The following is a 14,821-nucleotide window of genomic DNA, read 5'->3' as shown; positions in this document are numbered from 1 at the left end:
CCGTTGGAGTGGTGACAGCGCAGTAACCAGAGAAGTCTAACCAGACGCAACAGGCAGACGAAAACTCCAGCGAGCACAAGTGGCTGTAACATCACATGTAAAAGTTTATTGGCTCCACTGTTTCCATATGGCCGTTTGCGTGTTTTGAGAACCTCCGTTCTTAATGCTTAAACGTTCATCGCAAAAATCTCCACGGCAAACGTGAACACTACATCTGGACAGCACATTGAGTGCCCCCGAGGCTAGTTTTAGCACCTAGTGCTGGTTCATTACTGCGGGCTCTGCATTCGGCCCAAATCAGAGCCTGCGTGGACCTAGCCCAAAATCTGGCTTTCTGTCGAACACACTCCTGTCTATCCTTCTCTGTCCGCCATTTTCCCATTTCTTAGGCTGTGGTTGTATAGTTTCTTTAGAATAACAATTAATGGAGATAATTACTGTTAAACAGAAGCTCTTTTTTGTTTAGATGGAGCATCTGACGTATTTGGTGTAATGACTGGCTAAAGGCTGTGGGATGTGTTCGGTTTGGACGGTGAGCTCTGATTCCAGCCATCAACTAAAAACTCAACAACATATCTGTAATATATCTCCTATAAATTATGGACCACGGTGTAAGAAGGTTTTGCAGAAGGCCGTGTATCAAGTGGCTACTTGCGGTGCACCTGTGTTATGTGTGTCAGACTGACTCTGACAGCCGCCATTAGTGGGGCCATTAAGCACTTAAATGAAGGCATGCTGCAACTAGGTATGTTATCGCTGCAGGCATGGTTATTAGAAGAATCCTCACCGCAAGATTTGTGATAGTCTGTATGAGTATGTGGATATAATTATACATAAGTATAGAAGGGGGGTGCAGAGTAAAATTGAAACCTGTTCGTGCAACCAGTCACTCAACTGCAAATTAGGCTGATTAGCACCCTCTGCTCACAGATCCAAGGAACACCAAGGTGTACCACTATTCATACCATGCAACTAAAGGATCATGTGAAGTGTGGGTGTGGGGACTTCGGACCCATAGATCAGCCTACATCCTTTACACAGATACACAGATAAGTGTGATTCCACCGCACCTGCCAGTTGGCCAGTTTCAAAATTTTGATATTATCTTGACTTTATTCTTTAATCTTCCAATAACAAAATCAAATCAAATCAAACCAAATCTGTCATTTGAAATTGATGGAATTGATGGATCTGACTGAGATGAGCACTACTGATTCTTGAGGTAACATTTCTTCAGACTGTTACATCATTAGCCAGAGATGATTATAAACACCCCAGTCAGCCAAACCAAAGCACATCTGCAAACTATGCGCCACCATGTCCATTGTTTAACAGTTAGTGTAGGCCCCAGGAAGTTGGCTTGATGTGGCAAACAGCTTATTCCCTCACCCTTGAGCCAATCATTGCACCAAAGCCTTCAGAACCTCCATCCAACCCAAACAGAGCGTGCTTGTTAATTATCACCATATATCTTGTGTTTTTATTTCAATTGAGGGTTTGTGTGATTTGGTTATGGAGGAACTCCCAAATATGTTTTTGTGCTATTCCAAGTCCCATATAGAGAGGGGCAGTTTTTCAACTACAACTTTATTTGAAGCAGCTATAACCGTCCATTAACACACCATAAAGAAGTCTGATTATGGAGCTGTTTTGTAGATTCGGAAAAGGCCCTGCCTTTCGACGCTCTTCCCGTTCCGCTCATTTTCCATATGTAACCATTTGCACGAGTGAAAAACCGAACAAGAAATTACTGGAGACCATGACTAACAGGGACCATCCTCCAAATCTCCATTGTCACCTCATAAACTCTGGCAGTGTGACCACATTCATTTTGGTGTTGATTGGGGATTTCCAGAGCTAAATAAACAAAGTTTGTCTGTTCTATTCCAAACATTAAGGAACTGTGGCTTCTCGGGCTCCCAAAGCCAGCCTAGCACGGCGGTTACTTCCTGTTCAGTTTTTGACATTAAGTCCCAACTCGCCATGAGGCATCTCACATAATGCCTTTGAACACTGTGAACCAGGAAAACCTAAACAACAAAGGGATACCCATGCAATATTTATGACTGACAGACATCCGACTGAGGCTTTTCGGGTGGCTTGCACTTACAAACCACTGCTGATGAAGCTGTCTTGGTTCAGTGGTCATCCGCGGAATTTCTGACACATGTTCAGTTTGTGTGGCTCATTGTGGTAAAAAATAAATGCAGTTTTGAAACCCAACGCAGAGCGTTGCAAAACAACACACAGTTCACTGCCCCTCGCCGCCAGATCCAGGACACTCAGAGGGCCACGACAGAAATAAAAACATGCCCTGCAGTGATCCTTGACTGCCTCCCCCATTAGCCCTGTGGAGGGGGTGTGAATGAGGAGCCGTGTCCTGTAAAATGAGCACCCTTCTCTCATCGCCCCTCTCGACACCAATCCCCCAACACACACACACACACACACACACACACACACCATACACACACTGTGATTATCCCATTCATGGGGTGGCAAACAGACATGTGAGCGGCGTGAATCTGCCCTTAACCAACTCGACCTTGATCTCTCCTGAAAGCCAGGCTGGCACGGAGAAGGGTGGGGTGGGGTGGCAGGGGCCGTGTCTCTCCCCTGTGACAGACACACTCGTAACATGCTCTGCTGATGCGGAGACAGGCAGGCCTGAAGGGATGGCAATGGTGTGTGGATGTAAGTGTGTGTGTGTGTGCACATGTATCTGTTTGTGTGTGTGTGTGTGTGTGTGTGTGTTGTGAGTTAGTGTGTGTGCATGCACATGTATGCGTGTGTGTGTGCATGCACATGTATGCGTGTGTGTGTGTGTGTGTGTGTGCACATGTGGACATGTTTGTGTGCCTGTTTTAACAGTGAGCCTGCAGAGATCTGATCGTGCCACCTCAGGCTGCAGACAGTTAGCTATGTACCTTGAAAGCCCGAGGGGGTAAGATTCTTGAGACTCGCACAGCGCTGAGCAAAACACACTCTGATTGGTGCACCAGCTCGGCCGGCCCGAGGCGAGGTATTTAGATGGCTGCTTGAGAGTTTAAATAATAAGGGTTAGCAGGACTGTGATAGCAACTCGCAGCCCAAAGATGACATACCAGATTCGCGCACCAACACAAGCCCTGTTAAACAGTCGGGGAGGAAAAAACCCAGGACAGGGGCTTTGGCATCTTACTTTTGGCCTTTAGGGCAGTTTGGCTTGCTGGACTCAGTGTCTTGGATGACAGCATGTCATCACACAGTATTTCTCAGAGTATGTGACAAAATACCAAAGCACTTCTAAATTAGAGTTGCAAAAAAGTCCTAATGTATTCTGAACATTTCTTCACATGAGCACAATGATGTTTGACAAAGTGATTGAGCCATTTTGGCATGGGTTCTGTGATGATTAGCACCGCTGCAGTACAGTACAGTTCGGAGCAGTTTAATGGCTGATGTTGAACAAAGACTACCAGGTATTGTGTCCACTGGAGAAAGAAAGTCTGTTAGCCTGTCGTGTGTGTGTGTGTGTGTGTGTGTGTGTGTGTGTGTGTGTGTGTGTGTGTGTGTGTGTGTGTGTGTGTGTGTGTTACTGTAGGTTTATTGCACTTGCTGATTCACCTACACAGTATGCAGGATCTGGACATCCAGTGCTGTGTCACTTTTTTTCACAGACAGAAAATATCTTAGTGCCACATTGTCAATTTGTTTCCTATCTGTGTGTCTGTGTGTGTGTGTATGTGTCTGTGTGTGTGTGTTTACATTATGCTGAATCCATATGCATGTTTTGTGTTTACATCCCAACTCATATGATTATTTGTGTTCTTCTAACACGGGCCGTGGTGGAACAAGCGCTGTGAGGAAACTGGCTTTCATCTCCCACACCATCTGCCTCTCATTTTCAAAACATACATGTCAATAAACTCCTCACACAGCTTTCAAGTTGACAGACACACTCACGGGCAGGCTTAGTCGGGAAGACATATTTGGAAACGTACATCACTATTTATGGCTCTGAGCAATCATTATTTACTGTTACAACATAATGGATTTATGTTAGTGAACCCCTTGGTAAACGGTATTTCTTTTGTCAGATAATAAATTCTGTAATTTATTCATTACAGACAGAATTATCAAGCAAGTATCTGTAAATTTGTTCATTGCTGCCAATCACATTGCTCAACACCGAGCTGACTTAAGACTTAAAGAGGAGGTAGAGGGCAATTAAAAAGAGGGAAACATTGTTAAAACATTGATTTATATTTACTTCACCAAAGTTATTTCAATAAGGTTTAAGAGGACATTCCTGAGACCATCTTAATTCGGCTCAGCTGAGCTCGATGACGCTGGTGCCATGCGCCATGTGCCAAATTGAACACACATTGCCGAGGCTCACCAGGGAAGGCTCTCCAACACAACACACATTTTATAATGAGGTTTTCGGGCACCCCGCCAACCATTAAAAACAGTCACCCTGCGCGTACATGCTCTTCAAACAAAGACATATTTTATGTGAGTGTTGGTAAGTCTAGGACTAGTGAGCCTGACAAAAGAAATATTCTTAGTTTTATTTCTTTTCAATTTGCCCTCCTAGTCGGCAACTAAACATGGGGAGATGAAACTGATAAGGAAATAGGATGTGTGAGAGAGAGCTGGTTCTGCACAACACACACATTTTTTTTTGCTCAGAAATAGAGGAAGGAATGCAGCTGCCTGCCAATAGGACTCGAGCTAGGCCAAAAGCCCATTTACTCTGTGTATGTGTGTGTATCTGTGTGTGAGTGTGTGTGTGTGTGAGAGAGAGAGAGAGAGAGAGAGAGAGAACAAGATCAAGAGAGAGCGAGAGGCTACATGTGAGTTTCTCTTCACATGCACGTGTGCATTTCTCACAAAATAAAACAAAGCCAATTCTGTTGTATTCACCTTTTTTATATTTGAACAGAAACAAAGGTTGAAGAACATAAAAGTAGGCCAACAGTACAGGATCAGGGAGGACAAACAGTGCCATTGTAGGAGAAATAAAGAAGCAGCTCACCGTACACACAAAAGAAAAGGCAAAATATTGTCCTCCTCCATGGAAAAGAGTCATCTCTATTCCACTGCGTCAAAATGTGTCCTGTCCGATGGGCTGCGTCAGATAAACATTGAGCTTCTCTGTGAAAGTCTGTGGATTTGTAATCATTTCCCTGATTTGTCCCACTGTTTATCCGACCCTCTCTTCACAACAGCAGCTCCAGCAGAGACGTCAGTGAGTGTAAAAAAAAAATCAATAGTTTTTTTTCTGTTTGGGCACAAGATGATTTTGATGTGATTTTTATTCTTCTATTCCAGGGAGGTCCGGTTCTGGCAATGCCACAGTCAGTCACATGATTCCAGGGGGAACACTCCAAGAACTGACAACAAACAAAAAAGTGCTGGAACAATGGCAATCAATGCTCTGAAGTGTTCAAGACTGAGGTAACGTGTTGGATGTTTTTCATGTATATTTTTTTGAGGTCACAAATGATGGAGATAGTCATTGACAAAAGCACTAGTGTTTTTCCACCAACATACATGCATCACTGAGGAATCGTGATGATTAGAATTTCCAAACATTTTCAGAACAAAATGTTTTATTTATTTTTATTTTTTTTACTTTTAGGTGACTGGGCAAATCCCTAGTGTTAACCAAATGTGTTACACTATTAGGGTTTAGTTTCACTGACCAATCAATCCCTTCACTGATCCATTCACAATACATTTCAGCCACCACCAACAATTTCTGCCATTGATATTTATACCGGGGCTTTACAGCTCATGGTCATTACATAAATGGCCATTGCAATATCTCCTTGTTGCTTCATACAAACAACTCATCCTTTGTAAAAAAAACCCTGTGTGTTCAATTAAAGCTGCTTGAAGCAATATTAGCTGTTCTTGTTGGCTTTTGCCAGACCGCTACAATTGAATGTGCTATGCACATGTAACATTATTGGCAGGTATTTAGGTCTCTGTCTTTGCAGGTTTTCTGACTGACACGTTGTGTTGAAATTTGTTGGTGATAAGTTCAGAGACCAGCAAACTCCCAGATACATCTTTTCGTCACGTCATGTTTTAGCTGTATGTTAGCTCTCAAAATGTGAAAATCGCTAGCTAAAGTATTCTAAGAACGTATCGCTTGTAGCAGCTTTAAGTAGGGTTAATGTTTCAGTGGAGAGGAACCAGGTGTTGTCACATGTGGTTCTTTATTTGAGATATCCATGGCCCTGGCTGCTACCTCCTGCTATCTCCAAAGCTCCACCAATCATAGGTATTCTTGAAGGAAGCACATTATATCGCTGGGGCTGTTTCAGAGTAATTGCAATGTGATACAATGATAAGGCACGCTACATTCTTCCAGATGACATGGGCATTTTATGTTACATCCCCTTACTTTAGACATATTGACATTTTCCTCTCATAAAACCTTTTTTCCCAGAGTGTACGGGGAGAGAAGGAGAGACGGACATGTGTCTGACAGCGCGGCCGATTAATCATCAGGACCTGTAAACATGGCAGAAACATTGACACAAACAAGAGCCAAAAGACTTTCTCCAGAGTCAACACCAACTGTTCCATACGGAGTGTAGCCGCAGCCCGTGTGAAAAGAGCTCAGAGCTGGGAGCTCCCGAGAGTGCTCAGGGGCGAGAGCGTCAGCAGGTACGCTGGCGTCCTAGTGCTTCTGTCGGCTCCGCCGAGGAGAGAGAGAGAGAAAGAGAGAGAGAGAGGACGGTCCTATAATCCCCCTCTGGGTGCCATCAGAAGAGGCTGGTGAGGGTGGTCTGGGACGGGCTCATGGAGTCGTGGGGGTCCAGACCCCCCGGCACGGCCGTCAGGACGGGGTTGACGTTGGGCATGGAGGGGCTGGTGAGGTCGGTGAGGGCCGAGGGTGTGCTGGAGGGGCTCATGGAGCAGTTGGACAGCTCCGACGGGGGCCCCGAGGGCGAGCCGCCTGGCAGGGTTGACCCGTCTGACACCTTGTCCATGCCCCCACTCTCCTGGCGGAGCAGGTTCCGCCTGAACTTGGCACGCGCATTCTGAAACCACACCTGGTGAGAATGCAAAGGAGAGAGTGAGTGAATTTAGCTGCAGACAGCGACACAACAGAAAGAACAGAAACATTTGAATAGTCAGTGGATGAGACAAACATCAAAGAAAAACAGTGACTTGGCATTCAAAGGCTTGTTAAGATTTATATTACAATCAGAAATGTGTTATTTCATAAGCCCTTTGTCTGCGTTTTCTTTGATCTAAAAGATGTGCATTAAAATGTTTTAATTCAAGACAATAATTTGCTGCCAATATTCAACTCTAACTATTTTGTTTCTGTTTGACCATAGTGCAAAAATAAATGCAGAAAGCCTAAACATGGCATTAAACTGAGTTGGGCGTGATCTTTTTTAGTTTATCTAAAAAAGGCTTGTGACTTTGTGGTGATTGGCAGATCTTCATATCATATCAAAACAATTCTATGGATTTCTTCAGACATCCTCGTCACCGCAAACACTCATTCAGCACAAGATGCGGTGGTCTCAGAATCTTAACTTCTAAATAAATGCCACAAGGAATGGAAATTTAAGCAAATCCCATATGGTCAAACATTCAAAGACCACATAGTAAAATGTTCCACTTTTATATATAAATCCTCTCACTGCTAGTAGTAAAATACCTCTCATGCATGCACTATTGAGGTTCACACAGACAAACACAAAACACACCAAACAGTGCCACATACTCTATGATACTATACTATAAGTTACTGTGTTGGCCCTTTGTCTCCTACCTGTAGTACCCGTTTCGTGAGACCAGTTTTCTGGGCCAGCTGTTTGAGGTCCTTGGCATCAGGGTTGTGGTTGATGGCAAAGTAAGACTTCATGGTCCTTAGCTGGTGGTGCTTGAAGGACGTCCGCATGCGTTTGGACTTCTGTCCTGAGCTGTAATGTGAGTCGCGGTCCAGGTGGTCCCCATCATTCTCATTGCAACTCAATGCTGGGGGGGGGGGGGGGGGGGGAGACAACTTTAGCAACATATACTTTCATACTAAAGATGTATGGAGAATGGGTGGGTGAATGGGTGAGTCAATCATAGTTTGATGTCTGCAAAATATATGAATTCATATGATATATTTCTTTGCTTAACTTTAGTGGCAGGAAGAAAACAGTTAAATCATATGTTTGAAAAATGATGTAGACTTTTATGACCCAGAACTGCAGAACCCAGAAAAGCTGTCTTGTTTTACGTACAGAGGAAGGGAATTTGAGGTTGAAACCCAGGCAGATTTGATCAAAACTGCAATTACCCTGCTCTTTTTACTAAAACTACCAAACAATGATTTAAACATTGAGACTAAAATTCATATTTTTTCAGATATATTTTGGATTTGACAAAGCAAAAAAATGATCTTACAATTTATTTTCCATCATATTAGCTGACAATCTTACTGATACCTTTAACACCATAAAACATCATTACACTGCAGGTATTGTCAATAAGATTACTTAAGGTTTGTTTATTGTTGAAAGATTTCAGTAATCAGTGGGTCATATTTGTTGCTGACTATTATGTTTGCACGAGAAACTACACAGCTGCTTGTCTCTATATTTTAAACATTTAACGATCCAAACCATGTAGCATTCTAATGAAAATAACAAAAACATACGTCAGGCCCATTTCCTTGCATCTATGGCAGAAAAACGTCAGGAGAAAGCGTCATGGCAAAATCTCAAATACAAAATCCATCGCTTTTATGAAAGAGCTGAATGTCTAGTATTGTGTCGAATATTGTATAGAAAATGGGACAGGGAAACCAGGGGAGAAAAAACGTAGAAGTGAGCGGAAATGTCAAGGAACTATAGTTGGCCTTAGTGCAATTACATTTTGTGAATTGTTCTCGTCAACAAACGCCCTCAGGTGGCGGTAGAGCTCTGAATGGAAAGAAAGAAAGAAAAAGAAAGAAAGAACTTGATAATGATATATATGATAGTGAGTATAAGATAGCCGCTATATCCATAACCCTTATGCGTGTTCAGTCAGATTGCACATTGATCTAAGGAGAGTCATTCAAAGTGGTTTCGGAAGAAGCTTTAAATATTACCGGTGGACGTTTATTATTTATTTAGCCAACATAGTGTACAAATCTACAAATGATAGCCCATGTAATCAGAGAGAAAAAAGGTCTTATTCCAGCATTGATCTAGCTGCACGGAATTACAGAGAATTAAAGGCTTATCTGGATCAATCAGTTAAAAAATATAGGCCTAGTAGCTACACAAATTAGGAGTAGCGGCCTATACGCAGTAGTCTAACTGCCCCACCTCCACATTTTCCTCTGTTGTTTTTCTGGTGACTGAGGAGTTTGTTTGTTGAATTTTGTACTTTTTTCAATACAATCATTAATGAATTGATTTCTTTCCTATTATTGTTGATGATGATGACGGTGGTGTTGTTGTTGCTGATAATTATAATAACAATTTATGACAGGATGAATATCGCTGACCGTGATACTCTTTTCCTTTTAGAATGGGGGTGAGAATGTGCACAGGTGCCGCCATGTTGTACAAGATTTCACTGATTTACTGACCCAAACTCTCAGCAAACTGCAACTCAACAAGTGGAGTTTCAGAGGCAACTTTCACTGAGTTTCTACAACTATTTTTTGATGTCATGACATCCAACTGAGCCATTTTTGCACGTTTCGACTTTAATTTAGAATCATGTTTGTTTTGTCATTCATTTAGCAGTGTTCTTATGCTTACTAAAAATATGCATATACACTTAGGCTACGTTTTTATTTCACAGATAATGGCAACACAGTCAGTGTCTTTTAAGACGATTTCGATCATGCCTCTTATGCATAAAACGAAATAATAAAATGCACTGGAAAATCACGACTCGCCTAAAACAAATTGAATCGCAGAATGTAAACAGTGAACATAATTACAGCAGTCCAACTCGCAATAAACCGTAGGCTATATTCTACCCTGCGACTCAATAACTAAACTTGACGTGATGATTTCTAATTTTACCTTCAAGAATTTGATTAACAAATGACAAATGTTGTCAGTTTGGGAGCACAGCTACGCCAGAGAAAAAGTTCAGTCGGATACAAGTGCTATGACATGGGCTTCCTCCAAAGCTTTAAACACGCTGATGTTTTCACTTCCCACCTAACTTGCACTAAACTCATGACGTAACATCATTAAACTACATTTGTAACAGCAATTATGCATGAACAGCATTCAATGGCTAAAACCATTTCAGTGTGTCAAAAATTGTCAAGAACCTTCGTCAAGCGCTTAAATCTTCTATTGTCTAAGTTTCCCGACCTATTCGATATGTATTTGATATTTTTATTTTAAGCGGAGGGAGACTGGTGTGCAGTTAAGCATTACATTCATATATTTTAGTTCAAACGTGTATGTAGTATTAACGTGCTAAGCTTACGGTCAGAAAATCCAAATCATATATTTCTGAGATAACTTGTGTAGACCTTTTCGCTGGTCAAATGTTTTTTTCCCCCTAATATTCTGTTGATTTAAATGGGATATATTTGCAAAAAAAAACTTTCATCAGATCAAGCATCAATAATGCGTTACCTGCATTGTAAGCCGCCAGCTCTGCTCCGGGCCCGGGACTTTTTCTTTTCCGTGGTCTCCCTTTCTGCACTGTTGCCACTCCGTTGTAGTACGGAAGTCCCAGAGAGTTCGCAGTGCCTGCACCGAGTCCCTTGACCGTGGATACGTCCGTGTGATTGAAATGCGCCTGATATTCCCCTTGTATTAATGTCTCGAAGTGTAGCCGACAGTACACCAAGCTGTCACGCATTCCGAAATGGTCTCCAGTTGTAAGCATTTTGTTGCATGTGGTGCAAGTGAAACAGTTCAGGTGATAGACCAAGTCTCTCGCCCGCATAACCATCTCCGATGCCGATATCCCAAGGTGGCACCGGGCACATCTCTGCACGGAAAATCTCCTGCTTAGAAGAACACAACGAATTAATACAACTATAGTAAACCAAATTAAAGTGGCTAAAATGTCACATATAAAATGTAATATATGATTGAGGATGACTTAAATTTAAAAATGACGATGAAAATATAATTCGTTTGACCTCTACTAGGACTAATTGTATGGCATTTCATGTAGTGTAGGAGAGACACTAATTAGAGCTGCGAATATAGGCCTCATGCCTTAGGCCTACATTCCTTTACCACGGATTTTCGAATTTTGTTATGATTGTTTCGTGTGCTACTTTATTCTTCTGTACGTGGGTAAATGCAAGCCTCCTCAGCTGGAGGTCGAATCATTTTATGTCTTTGTGTGCCGGCTGTACCACTGCCTTTTTCAATATTACCCTCCAAAATTAATTGCATCCATACTATAACTATCATAAAATTAGCCTATGCGCTTTTCGAAACTACAATAGGGCTGAAGTCATGGTTCTGCATTTAATGTTAAAAATCTATGTAATATGGTTACCTGTAATAATCGTCCTTGCAGTATATGCTGCCATCTTTGCTGAAGCAGGTAAGCTCGGACTCCAGGTTGAGCTTACACTCGCAACATTTGAGGCAGCGCATATGCCACTGTTTGTCCACCGCCAGCAGGTAGTAGCGGTCGGAAATCTTCCCCCCGCAGCCGGCACACAAGGCCACTCGGTCGCCGTTGATAGACGTTAGGCTCTGCAAAGCAACAAGAAAGATGTTCGATGTGGAGTCAAGATTTTTTTGTCAACTATTGACAAAATTATAACGTATGTTATGCTTATTTAATTCGCAGAACTCAATGAACAGAAGGCCAAGGTCGCATTAATGTAGCATTCCCCATAGTGTGTTGGAGGGCCATGCATCACTTGAGTGAGTGAGTGCTTTGTCTTGAACTGAAGTAGATTTTCATGATTCTTTTTTTTATTATTTTTTAAACATCAGCCGAAGATTTTTTTGCTTAATTTTGAAAAGCACAAAGCACTGGTGTCTAGACTATTTGTTGATCATGAATAAACGTTTGGCGATGTGTCTTTCATCAAACCATTATAAATGCTTAGTAGTAGTCTAATAGGCGACAAACTTAGGCCTACATGCCTAACATGGCACAGCATAGACAGTTTAAACATGGTGCAAAGCAAAGCTAGAGTATAATAAGTATTTTCAAGTATTTAAGGCAATTTATAGTTACATTTATTGCATGTGGCTGCATTTTGCACTGTATATGTCATTTATTTCATAGGCTACCCATGAATACAATCAATTCAGCATAATCAGTGGATCAATCTATTATCCATAGCCTACGTTTATTTTAAATGTATTTATTTTCAAACTGCTTTTGTAGCTAGCCGACATTAGGCCTATTGTTTATAAGGTCGAACATAATGTCTTAAAATGTTGTTTTGGTCAAAGACAATATTATCATAATTTCACATTTAAATGATTGGAAATGTTATCAATTACTTTGGGTACTTTTACAAATATTAAAATTTCAACAGACCTGAGACAGAAACATCTACAGAATGCTTTCATTGTTTTGACCCACTACTTATATTTCCACTATTCTTGAAATACTAGGCCTGCTATCCTTTCATTACATTAGACCTTGAATGACAGACCATATCGGTTCGAGTTAACACTACAGGCTAAAATTCTCATTGGTAAATTTAGGACTACACGAGATATAAATATGGTTGCCAGTTATTTCATTAATAAGGGTGTGGTTCAAACAAAGATTTAGAGTGGGCCAGCAAAATGCTATTCTACAAACTGCCAGATATACAGTTCTGAAAATACTAAACCCCGCACATCATAATATCTTGCAGTGGCATAGTTCCAATTTAAGCTTACCGCTTCGGTTTCGCCCATGTCGATGGCCGAGCTGATTCCAGCAGAGTCTCCTTTGCCTCTCCGGTCCATTTCATCGATAACTCCTTGCATCTCGCCTCCGGGGAGGCCGTGAAAGAGCATCGTTGTGGAAGAACACGTGGTTTCCTCAGATCTAAAAGCCAAAACTTCCATAAAACTAGAGCCAATGTATTGAAAGTTTCTTCTGGCTTTCTTCAGCAGCTCAGTTTCTAAAAAAAATTTTTTTTTTAAAAAGAAGCCCGGCCTTCACTTGGGCTATACCGAAATATACGCTTGAACTTAAACTTTGGAATTAATTCACCACCCGAGGTTATGACAGTGGTATATTAACTGACATATGGTAATTATTTATCTCGGCCAATCTAACGCTTTACCTTTTCTTGCATGTCCTTACAAAAATACACTCCTGCAAGATTTCATTCGTAATGCACCCGCTGAGAAGGATCGCCTGTCGGATCCTCTGTGTCCAGTCCCAAAATATTCTCCTTAATTTGGCGTTTACAACAGTCCATTAAAAATTCATAACGCCTTTCTGACTCCAATGATGTCAGAACAGAACAGCTACAGAAAGCAGACAAGAGTGCTGGAAGCCAAAAACGTCTAATATTAGTTACTGTACTCCTGATGACAACATATACGAAATGTTAAATGATGACACCAATGCCTAGACTGAAGCGTAAAAGATGCTCCTTCGTAGCAGGGAAAAAAACACACCGCCGAGAGATTTGCAATGTTTGCTGATGCTGATGCAAGACCGTGCTCAGTGAGTTTGCTTGAGGGTTTTGGAGATCAGACTGAATGCGTCCGAGGGTGTATGCTGTCTCTCTGTCCCCCAGTCATTTTGAGAGAGCTGATGGTATCCTCGGCTCGTTGTAGTTTACCGCTGGCTTTTCCTTCCGTTTTTGCGATGATAGTGGACTATTGGCTCCTTCTAAAAACAAATCCTCGTCAGCACTCCCAGTAGTGCCTTCCTGGGTCCGCTGCAGTCCCACCTTCTCCCTACCTCAGCTACATTCCGCGCCTTTTCTACGGGGAGTCATACGTCACACCCCCTTTTTACTCGTTCATTGGTTAACTCAACGTCACCCAAGTTCTTATAATGGCATTGTGTCAAGAGTTTAACGATTTAAAGCTCACTTCTGCACTACAAGCTCCACAGAGTTGCCTAGCTTTTCTTATCTCATAAAACTATAGTTTTAATCTTGAATTTAACGCTAAATAATTTTTTCTAAGCCTCCGATGTGATCTTAGATGCACAAGTTTAGGAATTATCACAGTTTTCACAAAAATGATATCGACATCGTTTGTGAAATATAATATTTGATTGATTTGTAATATTTGTGTTTTTTTTCTTTCACAATGAATAAGACATTATGTATGTGTTTAACAGTTTGTAAAAAAACAATGCAGTGCAAATGCATTGATTTCAGCCTGATATTTTAACAATTACATCGTGCACGTGTTTCCTGTAATTTCTAAGATTTTAATCGAATTTCAGGTTAACAATAAAATGCGATTTATGAAAGACAACTCGGTCACTTCTTATTGTTTGGTGGTATCTCCATCTAATCAGCGAGAAGCTGTGATTATTCACAATGCAGAGGACGTACGCCTAAATATACTTTCTCCGGTGGATTTACCAAAGCATTGTTTGATAAATCGATCTTTTCAGATTGATGCCTTGTGCTTTGTGCGCCAGAGGTGAGTTATAGCTCTTTAATGAACGCCTCATCGTGCCACAAAGACCTTCCACAGCATGGAGGCATGGACGCCTGCCACCAATCTTACAAGCCTACACAAGCACCAAAACCTTCGTCAGTGCAGAGTGATTGCAGAATGGTTGGATATCTTATCTAACAAAGCTGCAATGGAATAAACTATACTATCATGGATCTTGTATACTTCTCTCAACACCACCGACTAATCGGAACGGGCCTGTACATGCCGTTGATTTAATGAAGCGCACA

At 41.6% G+C, this 14,821-nt stretch overlaps 1 protein-coding gene across 2 annotated transcripts; it reads right to left on the bottom strand.

Moving 5' to 3' along the window:
• Positions 1-4,898: 4,898 nt before the first annotated feature.
• Positions 4,899-14,277, bottom strand: lhx2a (LIM homeobox 2a). 2 transcript variants are annotated; one of them, XM_031578231.2, is made up of 5 exons: positions 12,837-14,277; positions 11,482-11,684; positions 10,599-10,978; positions 7,787-7,992; positions 4,899-7,052 (listed from the first exon to the last, which is right to left on the bottom strand). In XM_031578231.2, exons 1-5 carry the CDS (start codon positions 13,005-13,007, stop codon positions 6,762-6,764), a joined length of 1,251 nt encoding a protein of 416 aa, XP_031434091.1. In that variant the 5' UTR covers positions 13,008-14,277; the 3' UTR covers positions 4,899-6,761. The 2 variants fall into 2 exon arrangements, with proteins under 2 accessions (XP_031434091.1, XP_012695317.1); XM_012839863.3 differs by having other exon boundaries at positions 10,599-10,975; positions 12,837-14,276.
• Between the last annotated feature and the right edge of the window lie 544 nt (positions 14,278-14,821).

This window comes from Clupea harengus, chromosome 12 (genome assembly GCF_900700415.2).
Source record: "Clupea harengus chromosome 12, Ch_v2.0.2, whole genome shotgun sequence".
In the NCBI taxonomy this organism is placed as follows: Eukaryota; Metazoa; Chordata; class Actinopteri; order Clupeiformes; family Clupeidae; genus Clupea; species Clupea harengus.
Note: the sequence above shows the minus strand (reverse complement) of the source record. Positions and strands in the feature narration are given on the sequence as shown.

What these genes read in the sequence shown, in the direction of transcription:
- lhx2a (XM_031578231.2), bottom strand. Translation starts at nt 13,007, where the DNA reads ATGGAAGTTTTGGCTTTTAGATCTGAGGAAACCACGTGTTCTTCCACA. An exon ending in TGCAAGGACGATTATTACAG is followed by an intron (nt 10,979 to 11,481) that starts GTAACCATATTA and finishes TGTTCTTCTAAG; the next exon opens with CAGGAGATTTTCCGTGCAGA. An exon ending in TCACGAAACGGGTACTACAG is followed by an intron (nt 7,053 to 7,786) that starts GTAGGAGACAAA and finishes CATTCTCACCAG; the next exon opens with GTGTGGTTTCAGAATGCGCG.